Source organism: Onychomys torridus, chromosome 10, assembly GCF_903995425.1.
Source record: "Onychomys torridus chromosome 10, mOncTor1.1, whole genome shotgun sequence".
Taxonomy (NCBI): domain Eukaryota; kingdom Metazoa; phylum Chordata; class Mammalia; order Rodentia; family Cricetidae; genus Onychomys; species Onychomys torridus.
The window spans coordinates 9,415,883-9,438,935 of record NC_050452.1 but is presented as its reverse complement, the minus strand read 5'-3'; the positions used below and the strand labels follow the sequence as shown (position 1 = coordinate 9,438,935).

Sequence of the window (23,053 nt, the reverse complement as noted above, 5' to 3'; positions counted from 1 at the left end):
CAGAAAGTCCACATTGTACCCTGGACCCCCTATAGTAGATATTTTAAATGGCAGTTATTGTAGCGGGGAACAAAGGGAGGCAGATGTTGTACCATAGTGGCAGAGGGAGAGGAGATGATGGGCGGAGCAGGGCAAATGGGCCTGAAATAACAGCACTAGGTGAGGTAAATTGTTTGCCTCTGTCAATGTTAATGTTAGTCAGTAGCCTTAGCTCTCCCTTCTCCCTTCCACATACTTCTTCCCAGGATAACTAATATGTGAACACAGTGTTGTCAGTGTCCTCTTACTTTAATGACTGGAAAGCAAAGCTGGTCTTTTTTTATCTCTCTGTTACATTTTCACACTGTGCCTACTCTCTGAATATTACTGGATAGATTTCCCCAATAAAAAGACACAAACTAGCAGATTAGATCAAAAAGCAGAGTCATCCAGGCATGGTAACAAACACCCTCAATCCCAGCAAAGGGAGGCAGAGTTCTGTGAGTTTGAGGCAGTCTAGTCTACATAGCAAGTTCTAGGCTAGCCAGGGCTGCAGAGTGAGACCCTGCCTGAAAAAGCATAGAGTCTGTTGTTTTGGATTTTTTTTTCTTGTTGCCTCCAAGAAATCACCAAAGCCAGACACAGCCTTAGGGTGGGAGCACAGAGAGAGGGATTCCAAACAGAATCTTAAGGTGGGGTCATGAAAGAGGGATTCCAAACAGAATCTTAAGATGGGGTCATGAAAGAGGGATTCCAAACAGAATCTTAAGATGGGGTCATGGAAAGAGGGATTCCAAACAGAATCTTAAGGTGGGGTCATGGAAAGAGGAATTCCAAGCAAGTGGGATGAGGAAACAAATAGGTGTCACAATAACTAAAGAACTCAACTTTGAACCAAAGTCAGTCAGACCGAATAAAGTCACTTAAACTTACTCAGGGCATAATCCATCAAGGAGGCATGCATAGATACATCCAGTTCCACTCAACTATTAAGTCTGACGACGTAAGTTAGGTAAACACAGGAAGAACAGTACTGTATTCTCATCAGTATTTTCTTTTATTCTATATGACCACAGTGAAATAAAAAGAGAAATAAAAAAAGAAAAATTATGGAGCATACATACAAATTCATGGAGATTGAGAGACACGGAATAATGAATGGTTTCATAGTTTAAAAAAATTAAAATATTCCTAGAATCTAAAGAAAGTGAAAATATATACAAAACCCTGTTGATACAATGAAAAGAGTCCAGAGAAATGTAATCTTGGATTACATATTTACATTAAAAAGTCAGGTCAGGTGGTGGCACACACCTTTAATCCCAGCACTTGGGAGGCAGAGGCAGGCGGATCTCTGTGAGTTCCAGGCCAGCCTGGTCTACAGAATGGCTTCCAGGATAGTCATGGCTGCACAGTGAAACTCTATCTTGAGAGGGGATAAAAGGGAAAAAATTCAAAGCAATCTAAATAAATAACCAAATGATGAACCTTAGGGTTTTGGAAAAACAAAAACCAGCTAGGCGATGGAAAGAAAGAACATGTACATAGAAACGGACACAAAAACAAAACCCACAAAAGACCAATACAACAAAGAGTTGATTCTTTGAAAAAATACATTTTAATCAACTTTTAGCTAAAGTAGCCAAGAGAGCCACAATCCAAATTAAGAAAATTAGAGATGAAAATAGAGAGGTTACAACAGATACCAATAAAATTCAGAAAATAAGAGGAAGTGGAAAATTATAAAGAAATAAATGAATTTGTAGAATGTAGGACTTATCAAGAAAAAATATGAGATAAATATCTTAAGCAGATTTATTACAAGCAATGAGGTTGAAGCAGTGATATGAAATCTCCCACTGAAAATATTCAGGCCCAGGAAGGTTCGCTGCTGGATTCCAGCAGACCATTGAGAAACCAGCACCAGTGTCTTTCCCCAAAGGACTCTGGAGAATACAGAAGAAAGGCATGTGCTCAGACTCTACACACCAGTGATAATGATCACAAGGCAGAAAAAGACACAATAAAATAAAGGAAACTCTAGGCCAAGCTCCCTCGTGCACACAGGTCAAAACTTCTCAAAACAATGCATGCAGACAGACTCAGGAGAGCATCAGAAGGAGCTGGCAAGCCAGCTCAGTGGTGAACAGTTGCTGCTTGGAGAGGCCAGGTACACTTCCCATCACCTCGTGGCAGCTCACAACCACTTGTAACTCTAGTTCCGGGGATTCCCACGCCCTTTTTTTGGCCTTCACCAGCGCACTTACATAATACACTTATATAATGTAAAACACTTGTACACATAAAAATAAAAATTTTTAAAAAAGAATATACCCCAATGATAATTGAAGGCTAGGGATGAGCTTGGTTGGTAGTCTTTGCTTAGCATGCATGAAAACCTAGGCTTGATCCCCAGCTGCGTACACCGGTTGTGGTGGTCAAGCACTTGGGAGGTACAAACAGGAAGGTCAGAAGGTCAAGGTCACCCTCACCTCCAGTGAGTTTGGGCTCTGGGAAACCTTGCCTAAAAAAAAGAAAATCTTTAAAGTAGAGAAAAGAGTACCACTGAAATGGCCGAATGGGGAAAGGTACTCTCTGTGAAGCCTGATGGTCTAAGTTTGACCCACGGGCCACATGGTAGAAGACGAGGGTCAGCTGCCCCAAGTTGTCCTCTGACTTCCTCATGCACGGTGTGGCATGTCCGCGCGCGCGCACACACACACACACACACACACACACACACACACACATATATATATAAACAGTGTGAGACCATTCACCACAAATTAGCTTCATTCCAGTATTCCAGTGATGGTCCAACATACACATTAGTAAACACACTACATCACATAAACAGACTCAAGGACACAAAGAAATCATATTATCTCAAAAGATGCAGAAAAGACTTGACAAAATTCAAACTCTTTTCATGAAAATCTTGCTGAAGCAACCAAGAATAAAAGACACAAGTCTTAGCATCCAGGCTCCATACCATGGAGATGGCCGACATATACTTAACAGGGAAACCAGGAACCTTTCCACTGATGTCAGAAATGGCACAAAAGCAATTTGAGAAAAGGTTCCTTGCTTTCCAGTTTCTGATCACAGTCCATCGCTGTGGGAAAGTCAAGGCAAGGGCTAGAAGCAGCTATTCACATCCAGAGAGAATGCGTGGATGCTTACTGACCAGCATGTAATCTCTACTCAAAGTTCTGCCTTAAACCCAGGGAATGGTGCCACACACATCAGGCAACATAATCAAGACAGTCCCCCACAGATCTGCCCACAGCCCAACCTTCTCTTAAAGCTGGAACAAACCAATCCATTTGAGACTCTGTCCCTAGGTGATTCTAGGTGTCAAATTGGCGATTAAAACTAGTCAGCACAACGTCTTTCTCTAGGAGTCCCAGCATGCCATCAAGTAAGCATTAGCCATACAACTTCATGAGAGCAGTTACATCTAAATGAGTTTCTTTTTTTAATTGGCCATTATGTGAATTGACTACACTTTGTGAGACTTTTGTACTGTGTGTGAGAGAGAGACAGGGTCCCTGCTGCCCCTGAACTCACTGTATAGGCCAGGCTTGGCCACAGACTCACAGAGGTCCACCAGCCTCTGGGATTAAAACTGTGTGCCAACCATGCCCAGCTATTTTTATAGTTTTATGTGTTTGGATGTTTTACCTGAGTGTACGTCTGTGTATCATGTCTGTAGTGTAGTGCCTGCAGAAGCCTGAAGTGTCATTGCATCCCTGAGACTGGAGTTATAGATGGTTTTAGATGGTGAGCTGCCGTGAGGGTGCTGGGGATCAAACCCAGGTCCTCTGGAGTAGTAGCCAGCCCTGAGACTTTTATACTTTCAATAATAGCATTCAAATAGTTATTTTTCTGATCTGACTGAGACTTTAGTCATTACATATCATTATTCAAATGATTGGTTTTTTATATTATGACTTGGCCACTAAAACATAGTCATGTACGTGGAAGCACAGTGTGAACGGAGGCAGTGTGGGGTGAAAGGCAGCATGGAATGGGACTGATGGATTGATGGATTAATGGACTGTGGACTAATGAGGTAACTCCATTTGCTCTGGTGCTGTCCTCAAAAAATTTATCCACCCTGATATTTACACTCACAAATTCAGTTTATTGCTGGTTAATTTATTTCTGTTTACTATATCTGCAACCTAAGAAATTTCAAATTAAATGCTACCAAATTAAAAGTTAAATTTGGCCTTATTGATTTTTATTGACTCATATCTATGCAAGTTTCCTTAAAGTTGGAACAAACAAAAATACCCATTTATTCAGGATCTGCTGTGCCTGGAAACAATATAAGTGAGGGGAATGGCAATGTTTACAAAACAGAGAAATTGTCAACAGAATGTCTGCCAATGGACTTACCAGGAAAAATTACAGCCTATAATTCATGAAGATTGGCTCAGAACAAACTGTCCCTGCCAACAGCAAACCTGACAATTATTCTGTTGTCTAATTTGGCTCAGCCTAAGGTGACCTTGTTTGCCCATCTCAGTCTTAATTCTTGCTAACTTGGCATGCAAGAGGAACATATGGCATATGTCTACAAAGTCCATTTTTACATCTTTAACCAAAATAAATGTAGACTATGTCGAGCGTTTCCTGTAACTAAGCTCGTAAGTATATTAGACAGACCTGGTTACATGCATTGTCTGCCCACTAGCTACTTTATAGGTGCTGCCTATAAAACTAGAAATTCTCAGGAGATATATTTTTCTAAGTTTGGAATATGACTAAAGCTAGCCAATTTTAAACATGTTCCCCAAAATATAGTCAATCACAAGCCCTTTAAAAAAAAGAAAAAGAAAAGAAAATATGTCATCAATTCATTGCAACCAAAAGATATTTACAGATTTTGACTGAATCTAAGGCAGCAATTTTTAAAAGCTGTACAAGATACTGTAAGAAGCCCAGTGTGGTGATGGGCACCTGTAAACCAACACCTGGGAGACAGAGGCCTGAGGATAACTCAAGACTGAGGCCAGGAAGATGGATCAAAGAGTAAGACGCCTGCCATCAAGTGTACCAGCCTGATTCAATCCCTGGGACCCACAGGCTGGAAGGAGGGAACACAGAGTTGTCCCTGACTTCCCCCAGACATACCTTGGCTCAAGTACACATGCACATACACACAAATAAATGAATGTAGTTACCATTTTTAAGTAAAAAATAATGTTAGAAAGATAGTGGAAATTGGAGAACAAAACTAACTATGTCTGTTTTTCCTCCCAGGTTAATCTGGAATATTTTTTAAAATTCTTTTTATGACCTACTAAAGTTTATTATGAAAGGGAAGTTACTCTTTGTGGCTTTAATATCTCTCAAGAAGCACTGAGGAAATTAGCCTTTTTATTTCCATCATAGCTTAAGGTTAGACTTCCGGGGAGAGACTATAGCAATTTGAAAACAATCTCAGAAAGATAGTTCTGTCTCTATACCTTAAAGTAGAGTTTGTGGTTTTGCTTTTTCATGTATAGCTAACAACTGAACAAGAGTACTGAAATGGCACACATATGTATGTGTTATGTGTATTTTGTATATATGAATCCTGCAAACTGCCTGAAGGGGCCAGTGAAAGAGATAGCCTGTCACTGTCATGTAATACTTTTCCTTACAGGCCTTCCCTGTTATCTATTGGTCCATGGTAGACAGGCTTTGTGTGTTTCTTATCAGACACACTGCACACGAGATGAGGAGAGAACGCTTCCTATCCACAAATGTTCACAACAGCTGGTGATCCGTGTCTGGGCCCAAGACTGACCCCTCCCTGGCTTTCCCCACTATAAAGTGCCCCATCAGCTTCTTTTAAGCTTTCATTTTGAAGTCCTTAGGCAACTTTTCTTAGATATTATTTTATAAGAGATTGTGAGATGGTGACTTTCTAACTGTCATCCCTCTCAATCTGTAAGCTAGACTGCATGACGAAAATGTTCTTATCAAACTAAGTCACCTGAGAGGCAGGGTCGTTGTTAGGGTTCCTTTTGGTTACACCAGCTATTGCCTCTCAGCATGACCACTACTGGGGAGAATAGATGGGGAGGGGATTTCAATTCTGTCCTTCCGTTCTAGTGATCAATTTTTGAAAATCAGTGTAATATTTTGAAAAGGTCATTTTAGTGGCATTATCAAAAGCCTAAAAATGTGATGGCTTTAAATTTCATTTTTGTAATTTCTAAGTAGAAATGTCCATCACAGTTTTAGCATAAAAGTGAACAACCAAAGCCTCTCTTTGGAAAATTCCAGAATAAATTATGATATATCCCCAAACTGGATACTATATGGCACTTAAGATCCTCGCTCATGGCTCCAGGTGAGGTGGGTGAAAATTCCAGACAGGATACATTGGAATGGTTATAGGAAAATCCCAAATGTGAATAGTGGCAGGTGGGTTTATAAAAAAGACCAGAATTTAAATATTTCTAAACCTATGTGAGTTCTACCACCATAATGATACTGCTTTTAAATTCACATAAACACTCAATAAGACAGATCACATCTGATGTCATAGGCAAACTGAAAAAATACACAGTATGTTTGGTATATTGATTGTAATGGAATTAAATTGAGGATAAATAAGAGAAAGAGATAGACAAAAATCTTCAAACCTTTACAGATTTAAAAAAATACTTTTAGATAATCTGATAGTTAGAGGCACACTATACAGAGTTGTAGGGCATATGCCTTAAATATTGCATTGTAAAAAATGTTATTCTGTTAAATGCACATATAAAAAAAGAAATGTCTTTTATCAACAAACTGAGTTTCCACAATGAAAACATAAATAGAAAGGGAAATTAAACTAGAGGCAAGTGTAAGTAAGGACGTGGTGATAATAAAAGCTTGCATCAAGCTAAGCGGTTGCTATCTCTCTGAAATCCCAGCACTGAGGGAGCCCAAGGCCAGAGGGTAGCCAGTTCAAACTGTGCAGTGTAAGAATCTATCCAGAAACAAAATAAAAGCTTTGAAAAAGCTATTTCCAGACACAGTATTATTTGTGGATTCTACCTAGCATTCTGGAAAAACAAAAACAAAACCCATTATTTATATACAATCTCTTTCAAAAACTACAAGACAAAGAAACCTATCCTAACTTGCCTGCTGGGGTTGCCATTGCCAAAACAAGGAAGAGTATAGACATGGGACACTATAGAGCAATCTCTCATAACTCTATAGGTAAAAATCAGCAACAGCAGATTAACAATAAAGGTGAAGCATTACTAACTCAAAAATCCAAACTCTAAAATATTCCCAGATCCAAAAAAATTTAGTGCCAAAATTGGCAGATTTCACAGCTGGCCTTATATGACAGGGCACAGCTTACCTGGGTCCCCTCCCAGTGTGGTGTTGGAGGGCCCTGGAAGAGAAAGTGCATCTGTGTTTTGTCTGTGCCCTGTCATATAAGGCCAGCTGTGAAATCTGCCAATTTTGGCACTAAAGTTTTTTGGATTCTCTGCCAATCACTCCCTACCAGGGACCCCACACTCACCTGTGGTCTTGTATATCTTGGAGTGCATCACTCCACCTGGCTTTCAAAGTTTCCATTGAGATATCAGTGGTTTGGGCTTGCACCACATGTGGCAGTTGGTCCCAAAGGTATGGAGATGGGCTGGGAGGAGGGGTAGAGGTGAGCAGCAGGGCAGGTCTAGGGAGACCACAATGAGGGAGAGAAAGGAGGGCACAGGTAGCTTACCTGGGTCCCCTCCCAGTGTGGTGTTGGAGGGGCCCTAGAAGAGAAAGTGCAGGGACCCAGGATCCCTCAAGTTCTGAGGAAGCCTAAGCATCTCCTTTTAGCCTGTTCCCATTTTTTAGGGATTGACTTCTGACCCCAGGCCAGCTTTTTCCCACCTTGGTCTAGTCTGAGGCAGCATAGATTCTTACATTAGACAAATAGCCAAAAAAGAAGTCCACATGCCTAGGTCTCATCATAAAGACATAAACAAAATGAAGACAGTATACTCTAGCCCCCCAAATCCACCAGCTCTATGTAAAATTTCTCCTGTGAGAGCTACCTAAATGAACCCCAGAACACAGAACTTCAAAAATAATTATAAATTTCTATAGCAGGCTTTCTTTTAGGCCACCAACCAGCTCCCACATAAAGACATAGAGACTTGATATTAGTTATAAATGCTCAGCCTTAGCTTAGGCTTGTTTCTTGCTAGCTCTTATAACTTATTTTAACCTGTTTCTCTTCATCTATGTTTTTCCTCAGGGCTTTTCACCTTTCTTTCATTCTGTATGTCCTACTTTCCTGCTTCCTCTGTGTCTGGCCCTGGCATCTCCATCTCTGTCTCCTTGATTTTCTCTTTCCTCTACTCCTCTTGAGCCTAGATTCCTCCTCCTACTCATTCTCTGTGGCCATCAGTCCCACCTATCGATACCTCTACTGCTTAGCTATTGGTCATTCAGCTTTTGATTAGACCAATCAGTTGCCTTAGGCAGGCAAAGTGAAGTAGTAACACATCTTTACACAGTTAAACAAATGTAACACACCTTTACACAGTTAAAGTAATATTCTGCAACATAAACAAATATAATACATCTTTATACAGTTAGAGTAATATTCCACAACAAATTTCATCAAAGAATTTAAGAAATGGAAAGGAGATAAAAATTAAATGATTCCATTTACTTAAAAAGAACAGTAGTGTTCTTTTTCCTGAGTGATACCCAGGAAAACACAGATCCACAGCTGAATTTTATTCATTTAGTGGCCAAGAAAATCCAAAATTTAAAAAACCAAATTCAATAAAGAGATATAGAGTTATTGGAAGTAGCTAACATGGAACTGAAAAACACAGTGATGCAATTTTGAAAACCTTGGGAGAAGCCTTACAAGTCGACTGAATCAGGTAGAAGAGAGTATCTGGAATTGAAGATAAAGAAGAGGATTAGACCACACATGCAGAGAATATGAAAGTTTCTAAACACAGAAAAAGAACATGTGGGGACAGCATGAAAAGATCAAAACTTTGAATATTGGCATAGATGAGGTAGAAGAATCCCAGGTCAAAGATATGGATGAGATCTTCAGTAATATCATAGAAGACAATTTCCCCAAATTAAGGCAAAACACACCCATACAGATAAAAGCACACAGAATACCAAATAAGCAAAACCAAGAAAAGAAACTCCCCTCAGCATAGAATACTAAAAATACAGAACAAGGGAAGAGTATTGAAAACTGCAAGAGAAAAACTACAAGTCACATATAAAGGAAAACTCATCTTAACCACTGGTTTCTCATACAAGTCACATATAAAGGAAAACTCCTCATCTTAACCACTGGTTTCTCATACAAGTCACATATAAAGGAAAACTCCTCTCAACCACTGGTTTCTCATACAAGTCACATATAAAGGAAAACTCCTCATCTTAACCACTGGTTTCTCATACAAGTCACATATAAAGGAAAACTCCTCATCTTAACCACTGGTTTCTCATACAAGTCACATATAAAGGAAAACTCCTCATCTTAACCACTGGTTTCTCATACAAGTCACATATAAAGGAAAACTCCTCTTAACCACTGGTTTCTCATACAAGTCACATATAAAGGAAAACTCCTCATCTTAACCACTGGTTTCTCATACAAGTCACATATAAAGGAAAACTCCTCATCTTAACCACTGGTTTCTCATACAAGTCACATATAAAGGAAAACTCATCTTAACCACTGGTTTCTCAGTGGAAACTTTGAAGGCCAGATGGAGTGATGCACTCCAAGTTATACAAGACCACAGCTGCCAACCTGGACTACTGTACCCTGCAAAAATCTGCCAGAGTTGATGGAGAAAAACTTTCTATGATACAAATAGGCTCAAATTCCTTTCCACCAAACCAGCCCTACAGAGGATACTAGAAGCAATACTTCAGGCTGAAGAGAGGAAGTAAGCACAGCCACTGGAAAGAAAACAAATAAGGCTGTAATTACTGGAACCCAACAACAACACAAACAATAGAATGACTACAGTCAACACACTTCCCAATAATGATTATACACATTAATGGTTTCAGCTCTCCCACCAAATACGCAGGCTAGCACAGTGGATTAAGAAATAAAATCCATCTTTCTGCTGCTGACAAGAAACTCACCTTAACTTTAAAATAGACACCACACATGGGACTGACCTAGGCCCCCTGCATATGTTACAGTTGTGTAGCTTGGTCTTCATGTGGGACTCCTAACAGTGGGAACAGGGGCTGTCTCTGACTCTGTTGCCTGCTTTTGGGATCCATTTCTCCTACTGAATTGCCTCTTCTAGCCTTAATAGGAAAGGAGGCGCCTAGTCTCACTGCAACTTCATAGACCATGGCTGGCTGATATCCATGGAAGGGCTGCCCTTTTCTGAAGAGAAATGGAGGAGGAGTGGATTGGGGGATGGGAAGGACTGGGAGGAGGCGAGGGAGGAGAAACTGCAGGTGGGATGTAAAATAAACAAACAAAAGTGGACACTACCTTAGAGTGGAAGGATGGAAAAATTACAACAGTAAAATGAGACCAGAAAGCAAACAAGCATTGCTATCCTAATACCCTGACAAAAATAAACTTCAAACAAAACTAATCAAAAGAGATAAAGGACACTCCATCCTAATCAAGGGAATGAGGAGTCAAGAAGACCTTAGAAGTCCTAAGCATGTCTGCACCAAACTGCTGCACCCAAGTCTACTCTTTAAGGGTATGGCTGTCATTAAAGATGTAGATTACCACCAACCCAATGACAGTAGATGACTTCAATACACCATTTCCTCCGGTAGGCAGTTCATCCGGAAAAAACAAAACAACAACAATAAAACAAAAACAAAAATAGAAACATCAGAATTAACTGACATCAGACATCAAAAAGACTTAACAAATACCTACAGAATATTCTACCCAAACACCAAGCACTATTCTATTCAGGAGACCATGGAACCATCTCTAAAATAAACCACAACCTAGAACACAAAAACCTTAACAGAAAAATAGACCATGATTTGATCATAATGCAATAAAACTTAAAATCAATAGCAAACAAATATCTAGTAAGTACACAAACTCATGGAGATTGACCAACTCATTGAATAACAAATGGGTCAAGAAGAATCAAGACAGTGTTTTTTTTTTTTTTATAAAAACCTGGATATAAAAGAAATTTAAATGCAACACAAAAAACTTTGTGATATATTTTTTAAAAAAAGTCCTGTGTGGGAAATTTATGACTCTTAAGTACCTTCATTAAAAAATCAGAAAGATCACAAATAAATGGTTTTGATACAACTCAAGAATTTGGAAAAACAAGAACAAATCAAACTCAGTAAATGGCAAAAGATAATAAAAATAAGAGGAGAAATTAATGAAATAGAAACAAACAATTCAAATAATCAACCAATGTAAGAGCTGGTTCTTTGAGAAAATAAACAAGAATGACAGATCCTTGGCTCAACTAACCAGAACAGAGCCACTATCCCTGATGAACATATGTGATGGCTAGTTTTTATGTCAGTTGACACAAGGCCAAAGTCATTTGGAAGGAGAGAACCTCAGCTGAGAAAGTAACCCACCAGATCAGCCTGTGGGCAAGCCTGTGGTGTGTTTCCTTGATTGATGATTGATAGAGGAGGGCCAAGCTCACTGTAGACAGTGCTATCCCTTGGCCCACGGTCCTGGATGCCATAAGAAAAGTGGATTTTGATCATGGTGTTTTATCACGGCAATAAAATTAGCAACTAAGACATATAGATGCAAGAATCCTCAATAAAATATTTGCAAACCATATCCAGGCACATATCAAAAGATCAAGTTGGCTTTATCCTAGAGATCCAGGGATGGTTCAAAATAAATAAGTCAATAAATATAAGAAATTATACAAATAGACTTAATTGATGCAGAAAAGGCATTTGACATAATCCAACAGCACTTTATGATAAAGGTCCTAAAGGCAGTAGGACTGTAGGGAGCAACTCCAACACAATGAAGCCTGTATATGGTATATGACAGACACAGCCAGCACAGCCAGCATTATCCTAAGGAGAAAACACAAAGCAAGCCTATTAAAAGTCTGGAATGAGGGGCTGGAGAGGTGGCTCAGCGGTTAAGAGCACTGACTGTTTTTCCAGAGGTCCTGAGTTCAAGCCCCAGCAACCACATGGTGGCTCACAACCATCTGTAATGAGATCTGGCACCCTCTTCTATATACATAATAAATAAATAAATCTTAAAAAAAAAAGTCTGGAATGAGACAGGATTGTCCAGTATCCCATTTCTTTTCAATATAGTGCTTGAAGCACAAGCTATAGCAATAACACAAGGAAATTAAAGAGCTACAAATATGAAAAGAAGGCAGACTACCCATTTGTAGGTGATAGGATGTTATCCCCAAGAGATCCCTATAGTCCCACCAGAAAACCTCTAGGAACAACCAACAATTTCAGCAATGTAGCAATGTACACTAGAAGAAACGGTAGCTTTTCTATACACCGACAGCAAACAGGCCGAGAAAGAGATTATGGACATACTATTCACACTAGCCTCAAAGGAAAAAATATGTAGGAATAAACCCAACCAAGAAGGCAATAGACCACTACAATGAAAATCTTAAATCTCTGGAAAGAATTAATATTGTAAAAATGACCATTCCACCAAAAACCATTTGCAGACTCAGTGTAAGCACAATCAAAATGTCTATCTCATTCTCACAAAAATAGAAAAAAAAAAGCCTAAAATTTACTTGGAACCAGAAAGGACCCAAGATAGCCAAAGCAGTCTTGAGAAAAGGAAAACACAGGAGGGATTACCATTCCAGATTTTAAGATATATTACAGAGCCATCGTAATAAAAAAATAAATAAATAAATAAATAAAGGTACTGGCACAGAAGACATGTAAACCACTGAAACAGAAGACTCAAACGTGACTACAGGCATCTGATATTTGACCGAGACACAAAACTAGAGAAAAGGCAGCATCTTCAACCAAAGGTGCTGGGAATGTGCATGTGCACTTGCAGAAGAATGAAGTTAGACCTGTTATCGGTCACCTTGTACAAAACACACAGCAGTGTGATGAAGAGCTCAGTGTGGAACCTGAAGCACTGAGACCACTAGAAGAAAACAGACTGAACCCTACGTGATACAGTTACAGGAAAGGACTTTCTGACAGGACTCCATTTGTCCAGAAGCCAAGGCCAACAGTTGACAAGTCAGACCTCTTGAAACTAAAAGGCTTCTTCACAGCAAAGGAAACAATCAATTATTTGAAGAGAATGGGAGAGAATCTTTGCTGGTTATTCATCTGATAGAGGATTAATATCCAGAATATACAAAGAACTAAAAAACAGAGTCAAAAAACAAACAACCCATTTAAAGAGTGGGCTATGGATCTGAACAGAGAGCTCTCAAATGAAGTCTCAAAAATGGCCAATAAATACCTCAAATACTCTTCATCATCCTTAGCAATTAGGTAAAGCTAATTATGACCTAAATAACCAAGACTTCGTCTTACCCTAGTCAAAGCATCTAAGACCAACAAAACAACTGACAAAAGCTGGAGGCACAGGTCGGGGAAAGGGAAACTTCATTTACTGTTGGTGGAAGTGCAAATTGGTGCAGCCAATCAGTATGGAGAATGCACAAAAAATAAAAATAAATCCACATACAACCCAGCTCCAACACTCCTTGACAAATGCCTAAAGGACTTAACATCCTGCCCATTCACTGTGGCTCTATACACAATATCTACAGAATGTAAACAACAAAAATGTCCTTCAGCTAACATGGATAATGAAGATGTGGTACATATACATAATGGAACACTATTCAGTTGTAGAGAAAATGAAATCATGATATTTGCAGTCAAATGGGTAGAACTAAAAAAGACTCAGAAAGACAAAAACCATATGTTCTCTCTCATCTGTAATTCCTAGCTCCAAGTCTTCAGATGTGAGTATATAGCCCAGAGTAATTAGCAGAAGTCGGGAAAGTAAGAACCATGGCAGGTGAGCCCTAGAGAAGGGAAGAGCCGGGATACAAGTGACATAAATATTTAATTGCAGGATAACTCAATGTGGCTTTCCACAAAAGATGCAACCATGTCATTTACAAGAAAATGCACAGCATACTCTTCAGTGAAAAAGCCAGACTCAGAAAGGCAAATATTTCATGTGGAACTTAGATTTGAAAGCAAAACCAAATAGGAAAGCACAAGGGGGCCGTCTGTAAGGAGGGAAAGGCCTGTAAGAGGGAGGCAGGCCAAGAGAACGGAACTGGGGTTGAACATTTCCAATATACAGAAAAGAATAGGAGCTAGCATGGACTTCAGTGTTAGAGTGTTGCCTGGGAAGCACTGGATCCTGGCCTTCATTCCCAGAACTGCCAAAATAGCTCATTAAAAATAAGTTTGGGCTGGCTGTGTGGCATATGCCTTTAATCCCAACAGAGGCAGGTGGATCTCTTGTGTTCAAGACCAGCCTGATCTACAGAGTGAGTTGTAGGCCAGTCAGGGCCACACAGTGAGATCTTGTTAAATAATAATAATATTTTAGAAAATGAAGATACTTTTTTTTTAAACATAATGATATTAAAGTGATATAATTGCTGAGACGTTTCAAGGAAATTTTGTAAATATATGTTTTTAAATATTCAGAAGCTTGAAAATATTTCATATGCTCACTATACTGAGCACTAGAGTATAGAATTCTTTCTGTAACATACCTACCCTTATTTTTTTTTCTTTCTGAATCCCTCTTTCCACTTAAAAACCTTCCACCCGGCAGACAGGCAATCAAGAGAAGGAATGAACAGGAGGGGACCACCCGCCCTGACCCTGCGGCGACCACTGCCTCAGATGCAGAAGGTAATGGAACAACAGGAACAGTGGGGTCATTTCAGGAGTTTCTACACACTAATGATGAGAAACCCTAAGCCTTTCTAGTGAGTGATAGAATTGAAAATGATGAATTATCTGATGAAAGAAAAAGGTAGCCTTAATGATTGTTTGAATAAATTCAGGTACATGTGAGGGTCTGTTAAAATGTTGATTCTAATTCAGTAGGTCTAGAATAGGACCCTTGAGTCCATGTTTCTGGCAAACTCTCATGTGACACATGTGTGGTAAGCCTGGAGCTTACACTCAAGTAGTCTCATTCTCAGGGTCTCTGGGAAGGTGATTTTGCTCTTGTCCAATTTAGCAGGAAAGCAGTGTACATATATACACAGTAAATATGTAACAAAAGCAACCATGTAAGAGACTCCCTAAAAAAAAGCAGCTGCATTTCAGCATGCAGAACAAATGGTGTAAAGAGCGAAGAAGCAGAGTGCGGCATGCCAGTGTTATGTGTCCTCCCACTCCAGAAAGATGGCCCCAGCTTGACCCACCCATTCTGCCTCTTGCTCCACTCCAGCTGCAACAGTAAGGCGGGCAGAACTGAGTGCCTTGAGAAAAGGGGATCTATGCAGGTCACAGGTCAAGAGGACAGAGTATAAGATCTGGGAGCTTCAGGAGCAGCACTGTGTCTGTAAAGAAGTCTTTAAAGAGCTCTGGCACATCAGTGAAACTCACCTGCCTTGCTGTGAAGATACCACTGTAAGAAAAGAATAAGCTGGGCAGGCAGATTTCTGTGAGTTCAAAGCCAGCCTGTCTACATAGTGAGTTCCAGGACAGCCAGGGCTGCACATTGAGACCCTGTCTCAAAAGCATATTTTTAGAAAGGAACAGTCTGGGTGTCTTCCACTTAATTGAGTGTGGACATTGAAAGTCTTCTGAGTTGAGAGAGCTGAGCATCCTCCTGTAATTGGCAATCTTAGACTAGTTAAAATCTGGCTATTATTTTCTCTAGTGTTTTTGCCATTTTAATTTATTTGTGATAATTTATTAGATTCTCGGTCATTCATACTGTGATCTCATTTTAGGAGGACTGAAAGAAGACTACAGGGAACAGGTAAAGTGTCTGTGAGGAACTCTGCAACTGGCTTAACCCTGCATGCTGGCTGTTGGCCTACATTAACCAGACTACATTAACAGCTTCTAGATAACTATTTAGCTGTTTATTTTTAGTAAAGCTCCCTCTGAAGTCATCAGCAGTCAAAATTAATAGCCTGGGAGCCAAGTAATACAGCAGCAATCTGTATCTGTGTATCTATGTATGTCTGTGCATATCAGTCCTTTACTAGTAGATGGCTGGAGTTATTCAGAAGACTTAAAAAGACTTAATAGAGAAAATTTATCTAATACCTTTCACTTCGTATAATTTTATAAGAAATGCATATAAAATATCATTTCTGACAAGTGATCTTAAGTCCCCCTCTGTATTATGTCTGACATCCCCCCCAAAAAAAAGTCATGTGAGGAAAAAACCCTCATATAGGTTTTTTTGTGAATCGTCCACAAAAGGCCATGTGAACTGGTTCATTGTGAATGCTGGCTACAGTAATGGCATCATTTTGGAAAAATCCTTTTCATCTCTTTAAGTCTGAAGTTCATTTGTAAAACAGATACTAGTCCACATGCCCCACAGGACTGCCATGAAATTATTTTCTGAGTGAGTGTGGTAGAAGTTTGTTAATTATATGTAACTGTCCTAATAATAGTAACTATCAACTTCATTACTTCAGTCTACTTTTTTGCATTTTGTGTTGTTAGTCTTTGTTTTTAATTTTTAAGGTTGCTCTGTAGCCCTGGGTCAGTGGAGCTCACTTTGTAGCCCAGACTGGCCTCAACCTCAAGGCAGTCCTCATTCCTCATCTTCCCAAGGGCTTTGATTACAAGGACTAGATCTACTTGGCTTGGCCAACCTCTTCATAGTCATACCTTTATTGACATTATTTTTTAAATCTGGATTTAGTTAGGAGGGAAGCAGTCTATATTCCAATGAGTATGTGTGAATAGTCTACATTCAGTTTGCTAAAACTCAGAGAAACTGATACATTTTATTTATATATATTTAAAATATTGCTTTGCAATTCCCTTTAGAAATGGAGCTTCACATTTGTTTATTTTGTGTGGAGGGTATGGACATGTATGTGCTACAATATGCATGTGGAGGTCAGAGGGCAATTTGTGAGGTTGCTCTCTCCAGGGATCAAACTCAGGCCATCAGACTGGACAGCATGTGCCTTTACTCACTAAAGTATATACATACATATAGTGTGTGTGTTTGACTAGAGTTTATTTGTGGTTTGTAAACACATTTTCACTTGAGTGCACTGTACACTTTGACCATATTTATTCCCTTATTTTCTCCCCTCCCCTCCAACTAGTTCTCTCCCCAGTCTTCTACTTCCCTGTCATATATAACACGTAACTATGAATATACATATTATGTTTACAAATATACATCTAGATAGGATTTAGAACAGGGTTATTTGTTGATGATCTCCTGTTCCATCCATTCCCCTACTAATTACATAATTTCATTCTTTTTATGGCTTACTAAAGCTCCATTGTGTATATATAGCACACTGTAATTGGATATTTCTCTTCTGCCTGCTTGTTCCCAAATACCTGGCAGCTGCTTCCCAAATAATTGACTCAGAGGCTTAATATTACTTGTAAATGCTCAGCCAATTGCTCAGGTTTATTACTAACTAGTTCTTACATTTTAAGTTAGCCCATATTCCTTATTTATGCTCTGTCACATGGCAGTACCTTTATTAGCATGGCACATTCATCTCCTGCTCCCTCTGTGTCTGGCTGATGACTCTTCTTCTTCTAATCATCCTTAGCTTGGCCGCCCCACCTATACTTCTTGTCTGGCTACTGGCCAATCATCATTTTATTAAACCAATTTGAGTGACAAATCTTTACAGTATACAAGAGGATTATTCCACAGCACCATACTTTCATTATCTATTTATCTGTGAATGAACACTCAGCTGGTTGCCTAACTTGGCTATTCTAAATAGTGTTTCAATTTACATGCATATTTTCTTGTAACATAACAGATTATATTCTTTTACTGAAATGAAATGCCTAAGGCTATGTACTTTATAAAGAATATATTTTAAGCTACAGCATGGAAGCTGAACGTTCAAGATTGGACAGTCCCATCAATCTGGGAAGGGCTTCATGAACACAGCATCTCAATGGCAGGAGTGTATGTGGAGAAGACAGACAGAGAGATTGTGGTTAGATTTGCTCCTTTACAACAGTCCACCCTGCAAGTGCAGCTCTTCCTGTGGAGAGCAGGCCTCCAGTGGCTTATCACCTTCATTGAGCCTCACTCTTAAAAGGTCCTACAACCTGCTAATGTTTTCAGTAAATCAGCTGTTAGGGGACAAACCACTTCCAAGCCACAGGAATAATGATTTTTCCACATTTTTATCACCTCTTTTCCAACTTCAATTGGAGATATCAACAAAAAGATAAAACTGCAGTTATTGTCACATTTTCCAGGTGCTTCTTGTGGCTGACTCCAGTCGTGGTGTTTGGGTAAAGACCTAGCTCCCACAGGTGCGCTCTGTGTGAGGCTGCTCTTAGCACCATGGGAATAACTGGGATTGAGCAGTCCCATAGTCGCCAGCTCTGAGAGAATAAAGCTGGACACCTGCAACAGTGTGGCTCTAGATGGGTTTCTTAACCTTGGCATTTTTGCCATTTTGAGCCAAACCACTCTCTACTGGCTAATAAAAATAAATAAAAGTATGACCTGAAAATAGGCAGATTGCTGGATACCAGGAAGGATATGCAGAGCAGAAGGAAGGTGGATGGACATGATGAACTCAGTATTCATGCATGCATATCCTACAGTGGGTTCCATAGTTTATGTAATCAATATGTGATACTAATAATACTGTTTCAAATGCAGGAATTTTGAACAGTTTTCCTCCTTAGCAAGCTGGTCTCTAGGACAGGAAGCTTATAAAAAGCAGGAAAAAAAAGATGCTTTTTTTTACAGTGTTTACAGCAGGGGTCATCAAACACTTCCGTGAGGGGACAGAGAGAAGATATTTAGGCTTTGTAGACTACAATGTTGTTTTAGCTGCTTTACTCTGATACCATACCAAAAAACAGCCAAAGTCTAGTCTTAATTGAGGGTCCTTATGTCCCAATAAAATCGTCATAAAAACATGAATGTCATGCAGTTGTTGTAAAATATGCTTTGATATTTTTGCAAGCCATTTTCAAGTGCAAAAAGTCTTTTGTGGGGGAACTTGGATATCTATCTTTTTGACTTGCAGGACTTGAAATGATGGAAGATAGATTAGATGCATATCATTAGCCATAAACTTGCTGAATCCAGGTTCAGAGAAATGAGGCAGGAGGATTGCCATGAGTTTAAAGCCACCATGGGCTACATAGTAGGTCAGGTCTCAAAATAAAGTGAATCTTTAAAGAGCTTGTAGTTTGGCTGGAAAGATGGCTCAGTGGGTTAAGACACTGTCACCCAGCCTGAGTTCAGTCCCTGGGACTCACATGGTGAAAGGAGAGAGAGCTGACCCCTCAAGTTGTCCTCTTAGCTCTGAAAGTGCATTACCTGTAACTTCTGGCTTGTTTCAGGTGTGGTAATGAACATCTGTAATCCTAGCACTTGGGAGTTAGAGGCAGGAGACACAGAGGTTTAAGACCAGCCTTGGCTACACAAGTGAGTGAGTTTGAGGCCAGCAGGACTAAGGGTGGTTTCCTGCCACACAAGGCTGTAACTTTCTTAAGACCATATAGCTAGTTTGCTCACTTTCTTGTTGTTACAAACAAGCATGGAATCATTTAGTGTTTCCCAAACAACTAACATCGGTGCAAGAAGGAGAATGCATAAGTCTGACTAGATAATATCCCAGATGTGACACCTGTCCAAAACCATGCTTATCATTTTATCCTTGGCTCCAGACTTGCTCCTCCTGGAAACTGGTGCTTGTTAAATCAAAGGCAATGAGAACCATTGGTAACACAGAGGAAATCTAACCTAAATGACTGGACCATTCAAGGAAAATGACTTCCTCAAGTGACAGCAGGTCCAAAGTCAGCTGCAGCAAAGCAGCTCTTAATGTGCTGTTAAGTCTACTTAGCAAAGTCTGGGTGCATGGAAAGGAAAGTGATGTGGTCTCCCCCACACTGGGTGACAGCCATAGTGCTTGGCAGGTACTTAATCATATGTAGAAATCAGTTGAGAAACCCAGGACATTCTTCTGTTGCTGTAAATCACTGCAGGAATTAACATGCACTTTGAGTCAGTCAGGGATTAGCAGTGTCAGCACACAATAAAGTCAGGTCAGCTTTGCTGCACCTGCAGCTTCTCTAACCAAAAGGAAAGAAACAAAGCAAAACCACCAAGTCTCCAGTTTTTATCGGGGGCTAAAACATCATCAGCCTTGAGCCAAAAGTCCTCCTTCTCAGGGTGTTTCTAGAGTAAGAAGTAATAGTAAACACAGGCAGGGGCCCTGCCTAAGAACACCCAGCACAGGGTTATTTACAAAAAGAAACCAGAAACCATATAGATTTAATTTAAAGGGAGTGGTTAAGCCATAGTATGTAATGGAATAAAACTCAGACATTAAAATCAAAGACTATGTATCCAAATCGCAAGCTGATGATATGGCTTAGTGCTGAGTATTTCCCAAGCATTAACAAGTTCCTGGGTTCAATCCCCAACATGACAATATGTGTGTGTGTTTAAAATAATTTCATTTATTAAAACATCTGTAGAAAAATACTGAAAGCAAATGTATGTTAACCATATATTTACATTTTCTAAATTGTATTTAATGAGTATTCCTTTTAATAATGTGAAATTATCAAATATAAAATATCTTACTTTGTTAACCTTCAATGTATCTGTCTAAGATAAAACAGGTACCAATGTCCTAAAGCAGTGTTTTTCAACCTGTGGGTGGCAACCCTTTACGAGTTTTACAACCCTTTCACAGGGGTGGCCTAAGACCACTGAAAAACCCAGATATTTACATTACCGCTCATAACAGAAGCAAAACTATAGTTATGAAGTAGCAATGAAAATAATTTTATGGTTGGGGGTCACCACAACATGAGGAACTATATTAAAGGGTCACAGCATTGAGAACCACTGGCCTAAAGTAAAGTTTTTAAGAACTAGATGGATTTTAAAGCAAGGACTTTGGAAGAAGAAAAAAAAAAATGTTTTTAAGGAAACCCTGGCATCACTGGAAGGAAAGAGAAGCAGATGGGGGAGGCGCCAGGGAATCAGGAAGGAAGGAAGGAGACAGAGAAAAAGGAAGGGAAGGGAAGGGAAGGGAAGGGAAGGGAAGGGAAGGGAAGGGAAGGGAAGGAATAGCTAAAGCAAATTGAGCTTCTTAGGGAAACAACCTGGCCTTCCAGGAGCCAAGTGTTAATGCAGAGTCTATGAAAAGCTTTTCTCAATGGAAAGGACTTCAATATAGAACTTAACCACTCCGTTCATGGTGCTCTTAGCACATGCTAAGCAAACATTCCACCACTAAGCTATACGACACTCGAAAATTATTTTTAACTATCCCTACCTCAAAAATTATTTTACAATAAATGGTTTCCACCTGTATTTTAAGAACAATTCTTTGATTATGGCAGGAGCTGGTGAGCTCTCCAGTCCCACTCCCTTGACTTGTTGTTTTTGTCAATAGCAAGTAGCTTGCAATGTTTTTCAAAAAATACTCACACTGTTCATTTCCAAGTACGACTGGCCATCCTTATCTCACCTTCAAATACCTTTAATTTCAGAACTCTCCCGCGAAGCCCTGTCGCTCTGTAGTAGTAAGGTTGGAGGAGAGTCGCGAAAAGAAAAGCCAGTGGGGGAAAGATGAGGTTCTCGTGTGTTTCTCTGGAGTTTGATGAAACAACAGGGGTATAACCTTTACTGTTTTAGGCCTATTACTTTAAGAGTCACAATGAGACAGTTAAAATAAGGGCAGGATTTGGAAGAACACATTAGGTCTGGGGAGATGGCTTGGTGGATAAAGTAATTGGACAGCAAACATGGTGACCTGGGTTCAGATCCTCAGGACCAACATAAAAGCCAGGTGGGTATAATGGTCACATATCATCTCAACTACTTGGGCGGCAATGAGAGGGACCCCAGGGGCAAGCCGAACAGCTTGCTAATGTATGAGCCAGATTTGGCAAGCTGTGAGATCAGTGAGAGACCCTGCTTCAGTAATGACAGTGGGGAACACGTGGGGGAAGCACCTGCTGCCAACCTCAGACCTCCTCATGCAAATGAAGATGTGTGCACACCACATACACACACCCCACACACACAGAAAACAAGAAGTACACATTCTAGGAACCTTGAAAGCACGTTGAGACAAAGTCACAAATGACGACTGTTGGTAGAGTCCACAGATGCTCCACAGCCTCACCCTGTTCTCTGCCACCGCCCTATTATGCCTCATGCATTAGTTATGGATTGATTTTTTATAAATAGCTATGAATATTGTAGTCACTGAGGAAGGTAAACATGAAGATCCAGTTACATAAGCACAGCACATTTTTATTTCATTTCACTGTTTTGAAATACTTGAAAATAATAAAGATATGAATGTTAAGTTGGTGTTTTACTCTGTTTGAACATGGTTTAATTATTTTTATCTGTTTACTTGCAGGACATTGGAGATGTTGGTTCTCTCAGAATGGTTCATTTTGGTTTGGTGTAAATCACTAGAAACTCCAAAAAGAAACCTGCCTTTTTAATATCTTTTATATTGCCCTAATTCAATACAAATCTCCATGTATGGATTTTAATAGAAGGAAAGCTGGTACATGCAGCACAGCATAACAATAGCAAAGTTACCCTAAATAAAAGTCCTCAACCACTTATTTTCATAATGTGTGTGCTTCTTAAATGTCAGAAACTATACATCATGTGGAGTATCAGAGGCAGAACATTTAAGTCATATTCTCCCCTCGTCTTGTAAAATTTTCCTCCTTTGGGGGCTATTGTTGGATTTTCTTTTACTCTAGCCCCACATTGGGTGCCAAAATGTTGTTGGGTGTTGTGGGTTTTTTTGCTCTTTTCTCTTTTGAGGGGCCCACCAACCAGCTCCTAAATAAATCAAACATGGAAACTTATCCTTCATTATGAATGCCCAGCCTTAGCTTGGCTTGTTTCTTGAAA

The 23,053-nt window shown here is 39.6% G+C and overlaps 1 protein-coding gene across 3 annotated transcripts in view; it reads left to right on the top strand.

Annotated features, from left to right (window-relative positions):
* Window positions 1–22,755, top strand: part of LOC118591794 (WD repeat containing planar cell polarity effector) — a 296,006-nt gene extending 273,251 nt beyond the window's left edge. For all 3 annotated transcript variants that reach the window (XM_036200167.1, XM_036200168.1, XM_036200169.1), the window contains 3 exons: window positions 14,771–14,850; window positions 15,906–15,934; window positions 22,542–22,755. In XM_036200167.1, coding sequence (XP_036056060.1) covers window positions 14,771–14,850; window positions 15,906–15,934; window positions 22,542–22,592 — 160 coding nt within the window. In that variant the 3' untranslated portion in view covers window positions 22,593–22,755. The remainder of the gene's footprint in view (window positions 1–14,770; window positions 14,851–15,905; window positions 15,935–22,541) is intronic.
* Window positions 22,756–23,053: the final 298 nt, after the last annotated feature.